The 21,079-nt window shown below is 27.9% G+C and overlaps 1 protein-coding gene across 4 annotated transcripts; it reads right to left on the minus strand.

Moving 5' to 3' along the window:
- Positions 1 to 612: 612 nt before the first annotated feature.
- On the minus strand, positions 613 to 12,721 carry LOC110622972 (testis-expressed protein 10 homolog). 4 transcript variants are annotated; one of them, XM_021767747.2, is made up of 20 exons: positions 12,170 to 12,721; positions 11,226 to 11,465; positions 11,063 to 11,135; positions 10,718 to 10,840; positions 10,026 to 10,195; positions 9,066 to 9,215; positions 8,148 to 8,288; positions 7,992 to 8,052; positions 6,981 to 7,273; positions 6,404 to 6,535; positions 4,225 to 4,344; positions 3,940 to 4,026; positions 3,692 to 3,811; positions 3,452 to 3,569; positions 3,234 to 3,362; positions 2,488 to 2,622; positions 2,244 to 2,395; positions 1,925 to 2,065; positions 1,009 to 1,329; positions 613 to 906 (listed from the first exon to the last, which is right to left on the minus strand). In XM_021767747.2, exons 2-20 carry the CDS (start codon positions 11,280 to 11,282, stop codon positions 802 to 804), a joined length of 2,628 nt encoding a protein of 875 aa, XP_021623439.1. In that variant the 5' UTR covers positions 11,283 to 11,465; positions 12,170 to 12,721; the 3' UTR covers positions 613 to 801. The 4 variants fall into 4 exon arrangements, with proteins under 4 accessions (XP_021623439.1, XP_021623438.1, XP_021623442.1 ...); XM_021767746.2 differs by having other exon boundaries at positions 11,226 to 11,469; XM_021767750.2 differs by lacking the exon at positions 12,170 to 12,721 and having other exon boundaries at positions 3,234 to 3,359; positions 11,226 to 12,141.
- Positions 12,722 to 21,079: the final 8,358 nt, after the last annotated feature.

Genomic DNA, 21,079 nt, shown 5'->3' on the forward strand with positions numbered 1-21,079 from the left:
AAATTGCACTCAAATGTACCATATAATAAATTTTAATAAAAAATATGCTTAGGTTAGCAAATTTGGAAAGTTTTAGTATAAATCTTTCAAAAGTTGGTTATGCTTGACATCAATATATAAAATAATGGGATGAGGATCTCTGCTTTTGACCCGTTTGTTATTATTTGTTTCAAAAGAATTTATATGAATTCTTATAAATATTATGTATAATTTTATTTTTTAAAAAAATAAAAACTTGTAAATCAAAAATAAATTTATATTTTAAAATACTCTTTCTATTTTATAATTTTTATTCACTTTAACAGAAAGTTGCATGGCTGCCTGAAGCAAAACTTGAGAACTTTTTGCTTCATTTATTTTTTTAGCAAACCAAACATCACAGTTTCACCCTTTTGCTTAGGAAACAAAAGGGTGCTAAAAAAATATTCCCTACCTTAATTATCTCTCTTAGTCAATTATTTAATACATGATTTTAACATTCTAAGAAATATCTTAATAGCAAGTTCATATGTGGCTGAAATTAATACGAAAAGGCTTTCAATATTAGAATGGTTATGGCTTAATTATTTATAATATTAAAAAATCACAATTTAACTTTTAACAAAAACTGTATGAAAGTATATATTTTTTTTTCCAAAATAAATTTATATTTGAGAGGAAAGTCTTAGCCTAAAATTTCATGTAATACATCATCCTCTTAAAGCCATATACATTTGAGAATTGCATACACGAAATACTGTTAAAACTACAAAATTTGGGCACACATGCCATTGCAATCTTGTAATGCAACACTAAACAAGGTTAAGCAATTTGCATCTGTTCAGAACTTCTAATAGCCTTTAGTTCATCCAATGCACATTGTATTATATGCCTTTCTCTAATACCCAGATTGCTTTCCTCCAGTGACTGCAAAACCAAAAAAGAAAGAAAAAAATAAATCACATACAAATCTAGTACCTCTAATTTCAAAGGCACTCGAGTGTTATAATACTTGAAAGTAAACTTTACCTGTAGAGAGTGTATGTTTCGCCAAATAAGATTAATCTCAGCTCTTGATGAACAAATAATTTGCTTAATCTTGGCGTCTTTATGCATCAGTTTTAGGACATTCACTATATCATTTATCCTACTTGCATGTCCTGAAGCATGATGGGTATGATAATTTGAAGAGAGTGAACTGCTTGTAGATATTGATGAAGCCATCACAATCAATACAAGTTTCAAGAGATCGTGACTTCTATCAAATAAGAAAAAGCAAGGCAAAATATAGCAACTCTGTCTTGGTACATGACTAGAGCACATGGGCACATCATCATCTCCTGGAATACGCTGCAGAGACGTATAATAATTTCAAAACATGAATCACATACAACTGATGCAACCAAATGACAACATGATAAGCAAGTATAATTTTTTGCATGCCCGAGTTGGAACCATATGTTTCTGGCACCCCAACCAAGTCCGAGTAACAGAAATGTAAGTTAAATCAGCAAAGCTTAATCTACAAATTCATAACATCAAAATCTCCGCAAATTAATTTTTCACCCTCCATAGATGAAGCTTTAGTAATTATTCATAATTTATTGATGAAGTACTACATCAAAGGGTTTAAAACCATGAGGGAGGCAAAAAAAAGTTCAGGTAAGTGCATTAAGTGCCCCCCCTATTTCGTTTCTGCTCATCCCTGATATGGGCCATATGGCATACATTAAGAAACTGTAAAAATGTTTACTTGGACACAAATCAGAAATTTCCAAGAGAATTTCCAGGACAAGTCTAAAGATAACATAAAATGCAAAGAAAATCAAGGAACAAAATAAAACGGCTGGTCTTCCAAAAAAAAACTATCAGTTGACAGCAGATCTTCCAAAAAAAAACTATAAGTTGACAGCAGATGTTAAGCGAGAGGGAAACAGAAACTTACATGTACTACATCAACCAAATAACCTAAAAGGAAATTGCTCAAACTGAGGATACTTTCTTCAGAAAGTCTAGTGGGTTTGGAGTCTAGCATTACAAGAAACCTGAGCATAGCACAGGCATTGTCCAGCGGCGGCCTTAATAACTGAAATGGACAATTACATGAACGTAAGGCCTCACAATTGCAAGGAAATTTTTAAGGGCTGTTCAATAATTTTTTAAAAAAGCAAGTTCTAAAAAGCCTCAGAAGTATGAAAGCATGCAGTACATCCATGTAAAGAAAGAATGACATGAACAAAATGCTACAGAAAGAATTAACTTACGATCTGCTCTAGTATTACTTTCTCCAGTATCGCAAGAAGTAGAACATTATCACCCATCTGTGCCAGGCATGAGCTAACAACACGGATCAATGACTTGAAAGTTTGATGATTTGAGATCTTCATATCTTCCTCAATATCAGGATGAGCATCTCCTGCAGACATGAATATTTTTCAGATAGAAACTAGCTAAAATCAATCATCCACATATTCACATTTTCTTGCCAACATAGATATCTCTACTTACCTGGTAAGACATTGAAACGGGAGACCAGAGTAACAAAGAAGCTAAGGTGGTCAGTAATCTGAATGTGGCCTGCTTTAAAGGCCAAATGCAAAACCTCTATGATCCGAAACAAGAGAGATGCATCCAAATCAGGACCTGAAATATGAAGGAAAAGAAGATAGAAAATCAATTAGTTCCATGGCATTCGATAGACATGGCATAGTTTTCTCATTTATTAGTATCAAGCCCTACTTTAATGGCCATAACATACTGTGTACACCAGCGAGAAATAGGAAATAAGATCAGTGTTATGCCTAAACATGTAATTGACAACCTCAGGTGGAAAACCATTTGTCAGCTTCAACTTAATGGAAAATCTTATCATCAAGGAATAAAAGTCCTCCATTATTGCCCTATGATCTTAATTCTCAAAACTAAAAGCAACTTCTTTTCTAACGTTTATGTAACATTTGGTTCTACTATTAAGATGACTGCATCATTTTACAGTCTACATACTGCACCTTAAAGAGAGGATTCATGCTATGTAACTAAGCATGGACATTGGATTTCTTGCAGTCTGTGCCATTAAGTTTTCAATAACTAATGGAGGAGAAGGGCCATCAAGTATGAAATTAAATTATATAAAAGCCTGATACTTCACAATTTAGCAAATTCAGCTATTTTACGTTCGACCCTAAGGCATCAATAACAGAAAAACCTAAAATTAGTTGAGCATCACTTTGAAGAAATGGACAGGTAATACTCACAGAGGCAGCAAGAAGCTATCGTTTTCAGCATAAGTGGATCCAAATGACGAAAATAATAAAGACAACATATGGAGAGTTCTTGACAATCCATAGGAAGCTTTATGAAAGGACCGTAACATTTCTTCCCTGCTAAATAGTATCAAATATGATAAGGAACCATTTAATTAACCTAAAATATACAGAAAATTATCATCAAATTGTTAATAATCAGTAGTAACCTTCTCGACATATGCCATAAAATTCTTGCAGTGAGTATTGCAAGTTGTCATATTCAAATGCAAGCAAAGAGCTCACTGTACAACATTGACCCAGACGAAGCAAAAGATGCAACACAGCCTACAACAATAAGTGCAGTGAAATGGTTATCAAGTGTTGTACATGGTAATTATAGAAGAAAAGCGAAACTTAAATATTGTGGAAGCTAAGTTGCTAAATCCATTTGTAACTTGTCCAACTACCTGGGAAGATGCTGAATGCCGATCCCCTAGCAGGATTAACAACATAGGCAGCTCTCTCATCCAAGTAATCAGATGATCCAACAGTTCCGAATCACTTGCATCTGTGTACAACATTCCTCTCTAAGAATTTTATGCAATACATTAGAGAGAAACAGACAGTGTTTCAGCGATTTGCTATGTCAATTGCCAAGCAGGGATGTTAAATAATCTTTAGGGTAAGGTTTCTAAGGGTCAGAAAATGAGCTTACAGAAAAAAGCATTTCTTCCACTGCAGAAATGCAGGCCAACTTTACTGAAGACTCCGGATTGCAATTGAGGAATGTCTTTGTAAATGCCTGCAATTGAGATTTGATTATTTAACATCCTTGCAATCAGTATTATTGGTTCTTGAGAAACCTCTAGATATCTAGAACAATAACCAAGAACAAGGAACTATCAGAACAAAATCAGATAATCTCATGAAACAGAGATTTCACTGACATTATTTGCCAAAAATAAAAAAATTGTCCACTTCTTGAAAGCACAAGTCAAACCTGTAGAAGGCGGGACTTCCAATTGTCTATTACTTGTGTTACAAGTTTTGGGACAAAATGAACCAGAGCAACAATCTGCTTTTCTCTAATTGCTCTGCCAGACCTTACTTCACTGCGGATCTGCAGAAAATAAAAATAAAGAAATAAATGCAGACATATAAAAGATTTATAAGATACTGACATATATGATGCTCCTTTCGATCATAATAAGTTAAAAAGGCTCAATATATAATTGAGAGCAAATGAAATGTGAAGTATTTAAGAGCATAAAATCACTTTTCAATTGCAATTATGCACTTGAGTTATTTGGCTTACAACTTTCCATGTTGTTAATTAGGGCTGAGCACTATTCAGTTATAACCAAAAAAACAAATTATAGTTCAGTTTTTCGGTTTGACTTTTTGTTCCCTAGTTCTTCTTTGCCTGATTCACAACTGCACTTGAGTTGCAACTCACCAAAAACCATCTAGACTTTTGGTTTATTGATTCGGATTGTTGTTTTTGCCCATTCTACAACATTGTTGACAACCCACTGCACAATTGCTCTATCCTCCTTCACCAACCAGTTCTCTGCTTGGCTCACAACCTTACTTGAGTTGCAACATGCTCAACACCTTCAATCTTCTTCTTCATTTTATCTGAATCACAACAACCCCTCGTTAAATGAATGGATTTAGGTTTATTGATTTGAGTTTTATTTATTATCTTTCCATTATCATTGTCAACAACCTATTACACAATCACTTTCTTCCATACCATTGCAGCCTCTTACTCACTTTTGTATCCTTCCCTGCCTCTCTTTTGGCCTGCACGCTTCTATTACCACATATATCATCCATAGATTGCAGTACCTGTGGATTTTATGTGCTGCCACACACAATGCTACTAATTAATATATGAAGCATGAACAAAGCTCTGGGAAGAAACAATAAAAATTCAAGCCGGAGAGATTTGAAGGTGGAAAAAATGACGGATTGGATGACTTGTAGTAGGGGATGAAAATTTGAGTGAGTTTGGCAAAATTTGGACTTGTTTGATTGTTGGAATTTGAGCTTGTTTAGGAAAGGTCTAGGTTTATTCATTTGTTCAGAACTTGGGGCTGTTGGGAATTTGGGCATCTTTCAATGTTAAAAGGGAGATAGCAGACACAGAATTTTCAAATTTTTTCCCCAACCAATGAATCTAATGTCATAGAATCTAAGAGCCAAGAACACAAAATGCAAGATTGGAAGAAGCTCTGATCTAAAGAACCAAACCGAATAAATTTATATTTGGTTTGGTTCAATTGGTTCTTTAGTTCTGTTCCTTCCAATTTCTTATAAAATAAAATTCAAGTGTTCACTTCTTTTGAGTTCGATTTGGTTCAAAATCAAACGTACAATTTCCAAGCAGGGTTCTAATGCTTTTTATGTTGGAGTTGAATTGCTAGGAAGCCACTTTACAGTTAAATCAGCAAAAGCTCTGCAATATTGTCTTTCTTAAATTCTAAATAATATGAAGATTAGTTCAATTCTTCACACAGTAAGAGATGTACAAACTTCCAGAACCTAGTAATAAAATCTTCAGAATGGTGTTGTTTTAAATGAGATTGGCAAATTTGAATTGCATACATCTTCGTATTGAATTGACCATTCATTTCCAAGTAATCTTCCTCATCTAGTTTAGTCAACCATAATCATGTCTCTCAATCCTTGTACTAATTTCTATTACATCTTAACAATTATACATTATAAAAAAGAGGCCATATCACATTTTTTTGTCTTATAATCTTGCACCTCAGTTGACTTCCATCCTCTGGCTGCCATTGAAGTAGCTCTTAACATCTTTCTGCTGCCATTAACGACATTTTAATTGATATGATTGTGAGAAATCCTAGCATAATATATATGAAGTTCTATTAAAATGTTGTCCCACATCAACCAGGTATAAGGTTTCATATATGACTTAGAAAGATAACAATCTTTCCCTAGAAGGTACCTTTTGAGGGTGGAGTTAGGTCTGATCCATTTTATCAACATACGCTACAAGAGCATTATAAGTTCCTATAAGCACTAACATGAAATAATTCCACATAGGAAGAAAGCATTATATTGATCTCTAAATAATTGGCCCAAGAATGCAAGTCCTCATGATTAAGCTCTTTTCTGAAATTTCAAGGACAGAGATAGTGCAGAAATACCTTCTCAAGCAGTGCATACTCCAAAAATGCAAGGAATTTCTCCAGTAACTCGGCAGGATGGCAGATCCATTCACTCAAGTGAAAAAATATTTCAGCAATCATAACATTCAAGGTAAAATATCGGTCATCATCCTGTCATTGAAACAAAATCGACAAAATTACTATGACAATGAGAAGTGCTACAGAACTTCATATGTAAAGAGTCTCTAAGATATAAACTAAAGGGAGGTACTTTGTTAAGTTTGAATGGAAGGAAAAAGGATCTGTAGGGGGAAAAGAACTATATTTCCATTTTTGCTCAGAAGAGAAGAAAAAAAAGAGAAAAGGAAAATCGAGAGAGTGATTCCCCCTCTAAAGCTCTCCACAAAACGGTAAAAGAATTAATATTATACATTTCAACTCCTGGGTTCTCTCTCTCTCCCCCTCTTCCCCACTCCTTTCTTTTGCTCATTTAATCATTTCAGTTCTTCCCATTCTTCTAAGGTCAAACTGATGGAGAAACTTCGGTTTCTTTAAAAAAGACAAACATACACACTGCTGATGGAGAAACAGATTGAAAGTAAATTTAAGTTTCTACCTTTTCTGAAAGGTGATGCACTGGATTGAAAGGAAATACACCTACGAACTTCTTTAGGAGCACTGAAGAGATGCTTTGATCCCACATAGAAGGATGTGATTCTGGATTATCCTTTTCAGCACCATAAACAAAAAACCTGACTACAAGGTCAATGCTCTGAAGTATATTATGCAAGCAATCAAATGACAGAGCATCCAATTGTTGTGTGCTGTGAATTAATGGAACAAAGTCTTGGAAGCAATTGACTAAAACTGGAACAAGATCCTCTAGTTTGTTGATGACAACAGAAAAATCTGCACAAAGAGAAAGAAAAATGTTGATTTAGCGCATTAGCATCCAATATTTGGAAAGACATAAACAAAATCAAATCAATATGCTAACATGTCAGTACCATGAATGTAGAGAATGTGCTATCAGATATGAACGGAATTTCATCAAGATTAGGAACCATGCAAAAATAGCTGAACAGCAAATTAAACAAGAACTAACAACTCTCAAAATCATGCTAAACATGACATATGTTATACTCCCTCCATCCTATTAAGAAATGATAGTTATTTAGTTAAAGGACTATTCATTCCTATTAATTTTCCAATTATACCCATCTCTAATATAAAATGAGGATATTAAGTTTTAATAAACAATAAAATCATTATTAATAACATATGGTTTAAATTAAATGCTAAGATATGGTTTGATTTCTCATTTGGAAAAAATAAACAATAAATGAGGAATTATATTGAAAATAAGATAAAATTAAATAGGGATATCAAAAGTCAATTTATATGTTAATCATAATGTAAAAAAGAAAAGTGGACAATATTTCATGGACATCCAAAAATGGAAAGAAAGACAAAAAATTATGGGACACAGAGAGTATAAATCATAAATGGTAAAAGTTGTTGGCATTATTGCCTGTGCAAAACTATAATTCAGAAACTGAATGATGGCGTTGTGAAATGTATATTTAAATGAACCATTGGAAAATGAGAAGAAGGTACTAAGAAATACCAGCAACTTCTGTAGGCTTGTCCAGCTCAAAAGCATGCAACATTTCTCGCCCATGGACTTTCTATCAAATTGAAGAAGAGAGTGTTAGAAAACAATAGACAATCAGAAAAAGAAGGCTTAAAAACTTCTATTTTGCAATTGATTTGAACAAGGAACCTTCTTGCATGAGTCAACTTCTAGTCTAGACGGCAATAGAGACAAACAGCGCACCAAACCAGCAAGCACATTCTTGAGCTTGCTCTTGTCTTCTAAATAGAACTGGTTCTTCCGCAGAATATCAGCATAATTTTGAAGAACCTGTTAATGAATAGAAAATAAAAGAACATCAGTCGCACACAAGGATCATCCACTAAAATTCATATCAACATCATTTGGACAGTGGGTGAGGGTTTGGTTGTTCTACTTTTCTAGGATTCAATAATATTTTAGGTTGCTTTGACAGCTAAATCACGTACTTCTTTGAAAAGAAAAATCCTAGAACTTATGCACCATCGAAACGCTTTTCCTATACCCTAAATACTGTATGTAGAAACACCAAGGAATCAACCAAAGATTTAAAGCAAAAGAAAGATGCCCCTCAAGAAACTAGTTGCAATCCAACGCTCCCCCATCAAGTGATTCATTCAATCACATGGTTGTCACTTGATAATTAGTTAGTAATAACCAATACTTGGCCAATTATACAGCCTCATGGATGGCTGAAACCCACAATTTGAACCAAGACTCGACACCCTGTTAAGATTTAAGAATAAGCAAGAGGAATAAGGGGATGAAAGGGAAGAAAAGGAAATAACTCAAAGGCTACATCTTTATTCAATTGTATTCTATTGCACATAATAAGCTTTAGGATTCACAAGGGAAGGCCCAAGACTACCATAAACTAAGTTATCGTCCAACTAATAGAATATATAAAGTTCTCCTTAACAGGAATACATAATTATGTTGCCCAAGACTACCATAAACTAAGTTATCGTCCAACTAATAGAATATATAAAGTTCTCCTTAACAGGAATACATAATTATGTTTGATAAGTACATAGGAATGTTTGAATATCATGATTCAAATTAAGATACCTTTTCAGCGTACAAGGAAAATGAAGAAGAAAAATGTTGTACAATGAGATCAAAGAACTTGAAAGCCATAAGCCGAACTTCAATTGCTAAATGCGTCATTGCATTAAAAATGTAGGCCATAATTAAAGAAATGAAAGGCCCTTGATTATCCTGGACAGGTAGAGCAGATAAAAACAACTGTCAAAGTAAAGGATGAAGTAATGATAATAAAGCAAAATATAACAACAAAATGACAACCATAGAAAAAAAAATGAGCATAAGATAAGCATCCAAAACATAAATTTGTGAAAACAGGTGAGAGAGAGAAAGAGAAAAAATTAAAGAGGCGCCTATTTTTCCTTATTTTGTATAAAATATTTAAGTCGTTTACATAAATGTGTCATTTTGAAAGTTTTACTCTTCTGAGAATCCAAGGATCAATAGGCATCTCATGAAGTAGCAGAAGAATTCCAGTCCATATCAAGTCCTCAAAATAAAAGAGGACACTATACATAAAAGTGATATGCAGTCATTTATGGTCCTACAAGGTATGAGGGGGCCACATTTTAGGCATTGCAAATTTTATGCAAAGTGGCCATGGTCAAGACTCAGACAAGAAACTTGTGCATAGAGTGTATGAGATTTTAAACATTGTCCCATGACATCAAGCAAAGAGACACTTCACAAACACAGAGACTTGGATCTTCAAATGAGAATTAAAAGAATGATTAAAAACAGTTTTCTCAAGCTTTAGCTGATAATCTGACAGACAGGAGGCTTGGTAGACAAACAAAAAAGAAGTCACAATAAAACTATAAAAGCAGTTGGACTGAAAATTGAAATTTTAAAATTAAAAAGAAAAGGTGTACACCACACAATATTTGGTGCCAATACCAATCCTTATAGATTTTTAGGTATCCAATTAATCAAACAAATATAACGAATATGGGCTTTGAAACAGTTGAGAAAATGAAGAATTACCTCATTGCAGCCAGGTAAAATTAATGATTTAAGAAGTTGATAAAGGGTTTCACGAACCACTTTATCTTCATCACTGACTCGTTCACGTAGTTTTTCTATAACTGCATATCTGTGCAATTTCAGTTCTTCCGGATGCTTAAGGAATAAATCCTTCATACCCATCAATGCATCTTCAAAAGAAAGAGATAAAACAGTTGAGATTCATGAAGTAGTGGCAGAATATTGAATGCAGGGGCTAACATAGAACATTAAAAGTAATTAAGAGATGGAACTTTCAAGTAATTTAACCGGTAAACTCAATCAAATATACATGAATTACTAGAGGCAGAAAAAACCTGTAAATTTTGTGATTCACATGCACAAAATTACACAACTGCTTAAACAAAAAAACAAACCACATGAACATAAAGGAATAATGAAGTAGGTAATGGAGACAAGTAGGTAAATAATTTTCAGTAATAAGGAAAAAAGTATTACTTGAAAATTCAACCCCTAACAGACATGTATGCAATGATACCTATCATCATTCTTATGTTAATTTCTAAGAGAAAAGTTACATAATATATGGTCTCCGTCCCTTATTAAGTTTGCTTCCCATCCTATACCCACATTATGTTTTTTTTACTAACTTCCCTTGTCCTAAATTTCTTGAAAACCAGAGCATTAAATTTTCAGATTAATAATGAAGATACCTTTACGAACTTTTGCATTGTGATGGGAAGTTTGTTGAAGAAGCTCTTTCAAAGTCAAGCCTTTCTTGCTCACAGCTAAACCCGTTTTCTCCGAAGCCACACTTTGCTCAGGGAGAATAATTGCTGCTCATAATACATTCAAATAAATTTTCAACAATCATATTACTCCACAACAAGCCATTTACAACTAAACATAACAACATATAAGGCTTGAAAAAACATTGAGATTTCATTCTTCTTGGACATACTATACTATCAAAGCTACAATTTTAAGAAGTTAAATTTTAGACTATTTTTGTGGAAGAACTAAATTGATCAACAAATACATAGAAATCAACTAATTACCTTTGGATTTAATTTCAGTGTTTGTAGCTTTCTTAGGGGGTGGCAATTTCCTGCCAAGCTTCCGCTTAATTTTCTACACATTTGCAAAAAATTGTTAAAACACATGAAATTTAGAAAGCACAACAGCCAAAAAAAAGAGTATGGTGTCTACAAGCAAAATTACCTTGAAGTCCACACCACGCTTTTGCTGCTTCTTTGAGGAAGCCTTATTTTTTGCCATTTTCTGGTTCAAAGGAGCTAAGGGTTTGTCCAGGTGAGCTGGGGAGGATGGAGGTGTAGGTAAGCAGACCCCAAAAAAAATGAACGAGCTATTGGCTCTCTAGTTTGGTTGATTGAGAGGGAGATGACAAAGAGAAGTGGGTTTCTTTAACAGGAGATGGGAAGCAAGAAACGAGAGTGGAAACTGCCTTTTGGGAGGGAGAGGCGCACACAGGAAAAAATACTGGTTAATTTCACATAGGTTGAACAGTGTAATTAAGAGGTATATACAGGGATGTAAACAGGTAGGGATAGCCATTCCAAATCCGTTTAACAATACCCACACAATACCCGAACACGATTTTTTTACTTCAATTCAATGACAAAAAATTTAAAGAACTTGCAATAATTTTCACAAAACTAACTATCTGCAGGATATGCACAACCCAGCAGTAGAAACATTGGAGAAATGCTCAATGACACGAACCAGGTGGATTACATAGAGGGTACTTAGGATTTATAATCTCTTCACTAAACCAAATATCATTCTGGTAAATTAAGGCATATTTTTCTTAAACGGCATGGAATCTGACAGTATTAACATATTTTAACAGCAACTAAAAAGATCTTGATTATCATATTAGGAGTAACCAAATAGCAAATAATAAGATTAATAGTCCACAAATTCTAAAAATCTTTAATAGCAACTTTTAGTACATAAATCAGATTAATAGTCCATAAATTCTAAAAATCAACAGTGTTACAGCAAATAATCAGATTTTTTAACAATATCCAAAAAATCAGATTAATAGTCCATAAATTCTAAAAATCTTTAATAGCAACTAAAAATTATTTAACAACATGCACATACATAAAATATGTTGATTATCAAAAAATTTGATTGCAAACCTGAAGAGACTCAAAGGAGATGTCGCCGACGCCGATTGGGGAGAGGCAAGGGTTGTCTCCGGCAGTGGTCAGTGAAGTGGGGGAGAGAAGCGTCAATTGGAAAGAGCCGATGCTGACTGGGGAGAGGGAAGAGTTGTCTCCGACTGGGAAGTGGAAGATGTCGCCACACTGGAGAGAGAGAAGAAGATATCGCTGACTGGGGAGAGAGAAGATTTATCCTCGACTGGGCAGAGAAAGGAGACGTCGCCGGTGCCGACTGGGCTGCCGGCACTCGTGAGTGAAGTGGGGGAGAGGCGTTGACTGGGAAGTGGGATATGTCGCCGACTGGAGAGAGAGGAGATATAGCTGACTGGGGAGAGGGGAGAGGGAAGATTTATCGTCGCAGGGGAGAGAAAGGAGACGTCGCCGGTGTCGACTGGGCTGCCGGCAGTCGTCAGTGAAGTGGGACAAAGAGGCGTCGATTGGGAACTATGGAAAGGGAAGCGGGGGAAAGAGGCGCCGACGAGAGAGGGAAGCAGTGTAAGTGACTCGAGTAAAAAAGTAATTAGGGAAGATGGTCAGTTTTGTTATTATAGCTATTCGGGTCACGGTGTCGGATCACGTAATTCGGAATTCGAGACGGATAAAATTTTTTAAATCTGAATTTATTTAAAATTTATTTTTGTAAAAATTTAAATTCGTCTTGATAGAGTTTGGGCGAAAATCCGCTCACCTGCTGAATATATATATATAGGTAGAGCTGTCCAACGTCTGATTCGACTGTGAACCGGATCGGTTAACTGGTTACGGTTTGTAAATGACACCAAACCCCTTATATTAGGGGTAAATTATCGATTCTTCTTCTAAACCAGAAGTTCCATTTAATTCCAATTTAATTTTAAAAAGGTTGTATTACTTAAAAAGTGATACATAAGTCCTTTAATTATTAAATAATTTAATTTAATTTTTATCTTTGTAAAAATATTATTTTTATTTAAGTGTAATATATGTTATTTTTATATTATAAAAATGTACACTCTTCTTATGATTTCTTTATTTATTAGATTATAATTAATGTTATTTACATATAAATCTACAAAATAAAAAAATATGAATACAGAGTTTTAAATAAGATATAATATAAAATTTTATTAAATAACAATAATATTCTGATATAGATAATATTTTATTATGATTATAATTCTATTACTTTATTAGCAATTATAAAAAATATTTGAATAATTCACTTGATTTAAATTATTGAAATTAAAATTTAATATATTTTAATATTAATTTTTATTAATAATATTTAAAATTTATATCTGTTTCTTTATTTTTGTTTAATTTTAGCTAAATTTTCTACTTTCAAATTTTTATAATGGAAACATAATTAATTATTTAAAATCAAACTAAAATCTAAAATAATTATAATCATAACCACTTCAAACCAAAATGAAATGAGATTAAAACTATTAAAAATCAAAATCGTTCTTGAATAATTATAAAGCGGGCTGGTTTCGATTTGATCCAAAAATCAGATCGAACTGAAACCAGCCACTCAGCAAGGCCTATATGTATACATTTTTGGTTGATTGTATACATAATAGAGACATAATTGGGTATTATTTAAATTAGATTATAATTTTATTATTTAAATTAATTTTGGAATTTATTAAGAAAAATTAAAAGTGAGGATTTAAATATTACTAAATTAATTTCAGAATAAGCATTTTTTTAAATAAGGATATATATTAGATTATAATTTTATTATTGTAAATTAATTTTAGAGTTTATTAAGAAATTTTAAAATAAAGATCTAAATTAATTTTAAAATAAAAATTATTAAAATAACACGTTTAAATATTAGATAAGTATTAAGAAGATTATTAAAATAATAACTTCATATTTTAAAGTATAAATTAAATAAAAGTTATTTTAATTAATGAATATTAAAAATATTAATGAAATAAATAAAATAAAATAAGAAGCATATAAAATTACCAATTTTTTAGTGAATTAATAATTCAAAAATTATTTCACTTAAATATCTCTAATTTTTTTAATTTTTTTAATTAATTTTAAGAATTAATTAAGAAAATAATAAGATATATAAAGTTATTAATGTTTAAAAAACTTTAAATTAAATAGATTATTCTTTATTTGAATTTAAAATATATTATATTGTAAAAAATTTAATAATATATAAATTAAAATTATATTATTAATTATAAAAATAAAAATTATGATTGAAATTTTATATGATAAATTTCAGATTACTTTTATTATGATTGATTAAAAAATAAATAAATTTAATATTATTTATTATTTTCATTTAATTGAATTTTTATTTAAATCTAATTATACAATAAATTTATTAATTGTAATTTTTATAATTTATAAATTAAATTAATCCTATTTTTAGATTAGATGATATTACACAATTTTAATTCATTATGGATTTATTTTTAGAATGATAAAATATAGAGAATACCAAAAATATAATTAGATAAAACTTTATAATTTTAGAAGCGTTTTTTTTTATTTTATCAAAATTTATAAATAAAAGTTATTAATTTACAAAAGTCAGTATAAAATTATTTTTTTTTAATAGCCTTGTTTTTTTATATATAATATACATCATATATTTTATTTTATTTATTTTATAAATTAATTTATTTTTTTAAAATTATTTTTTAATGATATTATTGTTTAATTAATAGTCTATATTATATATAAAAATGAGAATAAAGAAAATAATGAGAATTTTTAAATTTTTCTTATTTAAATTTTATAATTATTTATTGTTCTCTATTTTGATTGGTTAATAAATAATATAAAATTTTTATTATTTTAAAAATTCAATTTATTTGAAGATATATTTTTATTTAAATTTAAATTATATTTTTATCTATAATTTAATTTTAATAAATTATATATTTTAAGCTTTATATAAATTTAAAGTCGTTGTTCTATTTATATTTAAATTCAACTTTAAAAAATTTTATTATATAATTTAAAATAAAATTTATAATAAAAGCTAAAGTTATTAAATATTTTTTTTTAAAATATTATTTCATACTTCACTTAAAAAAATATAATTTAGTAATAATAAATTTATTATTAATGTATATTAATTATTATTGATAAAATTTAGTAGCACTTATTTTATCAAAATAATAAAAATTTATATTTACAAATTGTTAATATTATTATAATTAATATTAAATAAAAATTAAAATTATTTTAATAATAATTTTAATTATATCAAAACTCTATTATAATTTATAATTTAAATAATTTTATCATTTAAATCTAAAACTAATAAGTAATGTTAATTAATTGAAATTATTTTATCTATTAGAATAAAATTAATAAAATTATATATATTATTAAAATTACTCGTGATAATTTAAAATTATTATAATAAAACTAATTTTAGTTAAAAATTAATATAAATTTAATATTTAAGATTAAAAATTTAAAACTATTATTTATATAACTTTTAATTTTATTGATGAGATTATTTTAATTTTATTGATGAATTTAAAATAATATATGAAAGAGATTATTTTAATTTTAAAAATTATATTGATTTTAATATTATCTAAATATTTAAAAAATTAAATAAAATACTTAAAATAATTATATTATGTTACTTAAATATTCTTGTAATTTTATTAATGAGATTGTTTTGATAAATAATTTTAATTAAAATTCTATGTAGACTAAAATTAATAAAAAACAATAATTTTATTAGATAAATAATTTAAATTTTTTGAAAGAATTAAAAATTTAATTTAAATTTTATTAATTAAATTAATTATAGAATTTACATAAATTTTAATATCTTAATTAATTTTTTTCTGTTTGAATTCTTTAATTATTTTTATTATAATTCAAAATCTTTAAAAAATAGTTTTAATCGATAAGATTTCATAGAAAATTATCCAAAATATATTATTTTAATATTTAAAAACTTTAAATTGAATATATTGTTTTGTATTTAAATTTAAAATCTATTTTATTTTTTATTCAAATTTAATGTTATATATATTAAAATTATATTATTAATTGTAAAAGAGTTTATATAAGTTTAACATTGTTAATCAAATTTTGTAAAATAAATTAATAATTTTTTGATTTTAAATTAATTGAATCTTACCTATAAAGTTATTTAAAAATAAATACTTATAATACTTTTAAATTTAGTACTATTTATTGTGAATTAAACTTTCGCAATGTATAAATTGAAAGATAAATTATTTAATTAAATATTAATTTTTTTTATAATTTTATAATTTTATAATATAATTAAATGTGTGAAGGGACCACATCCAAATTTATATAATTTTTTTTTTTTATTGATTTACATACCTTACAGTAATAATTATAACTATTCACCAGTTTCATGTTGTCCATGCAAAACTGCTATGGAGTCCATGCAAAACTCAATCACTATATAATGAGACTTCAATGAGGAGAATCCATGCAAAACTGCTATGGAGTCTTTAAGTTCTCAATTACCTTCTAAACAATTTGATTCTTACCATGCAAAAAAGAAGTCAAAAAAGAGTAGGGTGTCGATAGGCAAAATTACCTTGAAGTCTACACCATGCTTTTGCTGCTTCTTTGAGGAATCCTTAATTTTGCCAGTTTGGATTTGTTGATGGAGTTTCAGGTATTATTGTAAAAAAATGCTCGAGCGAGCGGATAATTTAAGATTATCTTTTTAATGGATATGAATAATAGATTTGATATTCGTTTTCAAAATTGACTTTTTGTACTCAGTTCGTTTTGAGAGCAAAATTGTCAGATCGGACTGGATAACTCCGCAAACTATCTATTTTAAAAATATTAAAACGATATCATTTTATCCATTAATTTTATTTTTTATAAATAAATATTAAGACGTGGATAAAAAAATGGTAAAGAAAGAAAATATATTAATTTTTAAATAATTTTTAAATATTGTTGATTTGGAGGAAGATGATACTGATTAATATTTTCTTATTTTGTATATTTTTAGTAAATTTATTTTGTTATAAATATGATTTTAATAGATTTTGTTTAGATTTTAGTTTAATTATATGTTAAGTTTTTTTTTTATTTGAGGGTCTTAAATTATAAAAATTGTTAAAATTACAATTTTTTTATTACTCTTTTATATTAATTTTTGTCGATATGTGATGCATGATAAGTAATTATAGTATATAGTTAGATCGGCAGAAAAAAAAAATATATATATATATATAAACCTATTTATTAATTATAGTAATTTTCTTTATTTATTGATTATGATCGATATAATATGAAAATTATGTATGCATGAGTTTAATTAGTATTTTTTTTACTCTCAATTCATTTTTTTTAAAAATATAATAGATATATTTGTACCTTTATGCAAGTCTATTATTGGCAGAATCGAGCCTAACTATTAAAAGTCCATTTTTAAAATGAGTTTTTTTTACTCGATTTATTGTTCACTAAATTTGCGCGGACCAGACCAGACAATCCGTTTTGACTATATTAGATATCAAAGTAACGATACTAAAAAAATAAGGAAAGAGCTACTGACTCTTTGTGTGTACTGAGTTAGGGTTGATCGAGAAGGAGATGAGAAAGAGAGTTTAAAGCAAGCAGAATCAATAGTCAAGTTGCATTATGGGAGGAAACAACGCATAGAGGTTTAAGGTTTGAACAGTATAATTGAAAGGTATATATAGGTTATTTGGCCACGGTCTAGTTTCGACCATAAATCGAATCTGTCAACTGATTTTATTTTTTAAATCGCACTAGAATCTTATATTAAAGGTTGGTTAAATTATTTTTTATTAAAATAATAGAGATTAAATTATGAATTTTATTAAGTTTTAAAAATTATATTATAAATTAGAATAATTTATAATATAATCTCTAAAATTTAATCGAACAATTTAGCCTCTAAAGTTTCATTATATTAATATAATAGTTATTCTGTTAAAATTTTCTATTAAATTATAACAGTTTAATTTTTTTAATTTTAATAATTTATAATAATTTAATTTTTATAGTTTTAATCTTTATAATAATTTTTTTTAATTTAAGTTAAAATTCTTCAATGAACTAAAGTAAATTTAATAAAAGGACTGTATTGTTAAAAATTGAAAATTTATAAACTAAATTACTTACTATTAAAAAAATAAAAGTTAATAAAAAATTTTTTGTATATTTTATTGCAATTAAACCTATATTTTTTTACTAATTAAAATTTGACGTTTTAAAATTTATCCAATTATACTCTATTATCGCTAAAAATTAATAAAATTATTACGTTATTCGTCAACCTCAGTAAATTTCAAAATCAACAAATTTTAAAATAAAATTATAATAAATTAAAATTTTAGATTATAATTGCAATAAAATTAATCCATTTGAAATTAGTACTATATTTGAGAATTAAAAAATAATTTAAAAAATATTATAAAAAAATATTTTATTATTTTTAATATTTTTAATTGAATTATATTAAATATTATTTTAAATTATTTTTTAATATGTCATGATTAATATATTTAATAAGATTATTTTCTTAATTATAAATTTAAAATTAATTTTAAATAGTAAGCATATTAGATAAATTTAAAAAAGATCGATTAATAATAATTTTAGTTAAAATAACATCAAGATAAATTATTATTATAAAATTATTAACAAAAATTTAAAAAATCAAATAATAATATAAATAATAATTTTAAATATATTTAATAATAAAAAAGAGTAGCTTGATAATTTTATAAGTTTTCAGCTATATAAGTAACAATGGGATGTATTTAGTTAAATACAAAAAAGATAGAATTTAATTACCAAAAACATAAAAGTATAAGGTAAAATTACAATACAGGTAAAATATAGATTTTGTTAGTGATTGATTTTAAATTTTGCTGACGTCAAGCGACAATTTTAATAATTTTTTAATGATAAAAATAATGATAAATATAATTAAAATAATTTTAAAAAACTAAATTTTAATCGATGAAAAAAGAGTATATGGTCTAATTATAATGAAATGAATAGTGGAGACTCTTTTTCATCATTAATTTAAAAAATAAAACTAAATTATATATTTTATTAAATTTCAAAAATTATACTATAAATTATTACCTCATAAATCACCCTAAACATAATTTATTGGCCATGTTATTGCGTATGATTGGTCAGAAGGTGCATAATTTCTCCATCCTAATGAGACCAAAACCTTGAAACTAACCAAGTAGCTTTACCAATCTGGGAAAGAAGTAAACTGTACGTTTAGGAAATGTTAGTAACATTCACCGCTGACCGTTTAATACTTTTTATTTTATTGATGGAAAAGTATAATAATTAATAATTAATTAATATAATAAATATATTTCAATTAATATAATAGAAAATACGTGTTAAAAGAGTGACTGATACTTATATTTCTCTGGTAGATTTTATTAAATTTCAGAAATTATAATATAAATCACTCCAAACATGACTCTCCAATTTGTTGTCCATGTCATAGCATATGATGGGTCAGAAGCAGCATAATTTTTCCACCCTAATGAGACCAAAACCCTGAAACTAACAAGCTAGCTGTCCTAAACTGGTAAAGAAGAGGCCACCCACATGGCAAGCATGGATGAGACATGCATGAGTCTTAGTAGCAGAAAATTCACATCACTCATATCAACTTCTCTTAAATAATGGCATAAAGCATTCCATTTCAGCAACTGGAAAGTGAAAATGACCTTAGCCTTTCAGACACAACACAAGAGTGAAGAACAGGTCCCCCCATTATGATGTTTGCCAAGTGCTGTGATTTCCTTTTGGGTCAGGCATTTGCATTGGCCACTGAGAGTGGATTATATTGGAATCAATTTCATATTCACAAGGCCCACAAGCTTTATTAATTCTTGTATTTCTAGAGTTTCCTAGTAATTTCCTACTTCAAAATTTTAATTGGTAATATAAAATTTTATTAAATTTTAGATCCATCATCCATGTTAGGAGTAACTTGCCATGGTGGAGAAAGACAGAAGAGGGTGAAGGAGATAATAGAAGGATGGGAAGGATAGATATGAGACAGTGAAGAGTTGGATGAGTATTCAATCGGTTCGGTTTAAAATTAAATCAAAATTTTAGTATTTATAAAAATTAAATCGAATTAGTTTTGATTATAAATTAAATCAAATTAAATCGAATTAAATCAGTTTGATTAATTTAAATTTTTAATAAATTTTTTTATTTTTTAATTTTTAATAAATTTTTTATTTTTTTACTTTATTTTTAATATTTTAAAATTTAGTTGAAATATTTTAACCTCAATATGATATAATTATTTTAAATTATTGAAAATAATATATTATTATCACTAATCGATTTGATTTGATTTTTTTAATTTTTTTTAATTAAAATTAAATTAAATTGAAATAGTCAAAATTTTTAAAATTAAAAATCAAATCGAATCGAAATAAATAAAAAAGCGAATCGAAATTTTAAATTAATTCGATTTGAAAGGTAATAGAGAAAAGAGAGAAATGGGTATTTAAAAAAAAAAAAAAACTCCCTTTTAAAAATTTAGCTAAATGCCATATACCCTCATATTAATATCATTTTTTATTCATTTAATATTATTTAATGTTTAAATATGTTATTTTAATAATTTTAAGCTATAAATTTGAATTTTATTATTTATATATAACTCAAAATTTAAATTTTTATTAATAGTAATTATCAACCACTTGTAAATTTAAATATACAAAATTTATATTTTATTAACTTTAAACTAATTTAAATAATAAAATCATTATTTAATTTAAAATTTAAGTTCAATTATATACTTGCAAAAGATTATATATTATATATTTATAATTAAAATTTTTAGATGCTAAATTTGTAAAAATTCAATAAATTATTGTTGTAATAATA

This window comes from Manihot esculenta, chromosome 9 (assembly GCF_001659605.2).
Source record: "Manihot esculenta cultivar AM560-2 chromosome 9, M.esculenta_v8, whole genome shotgun sequence".
NCBI classification, from domain to species: Eukaryota; Viridiplantae; Streptophyta; class Magnoliopsida; order Malpighiales; family Euphorbiaceae; genus Manihot; species Manihot esculenta.

Excerpts from the sequence above, each read along its gene's own strand:
- LOC110622972 (XM_021767747.2), bottom strand. The coding sequence starts at position 11,282 with ATGGCAAAAAATAAGGCTTCCTCAAAGAAGCAGCAAAAGCGTGGTGTG. Across the intron at positions 3,570-3,691 it reads GGCATTCAGCATCTTCCCAG|GCTGTGTTGCATCTTTTGCT; the intron begins GTAGTTGGACAA and ends TTATTGTTGTAG. Across the intron at positions 3,363-3,451 it reads TTATGGCATATGTCGAGAAG|CAGGGAAGAAATGTTACGGT; the intron begins GTTACTACTGAT and ends GATACTATTTAG.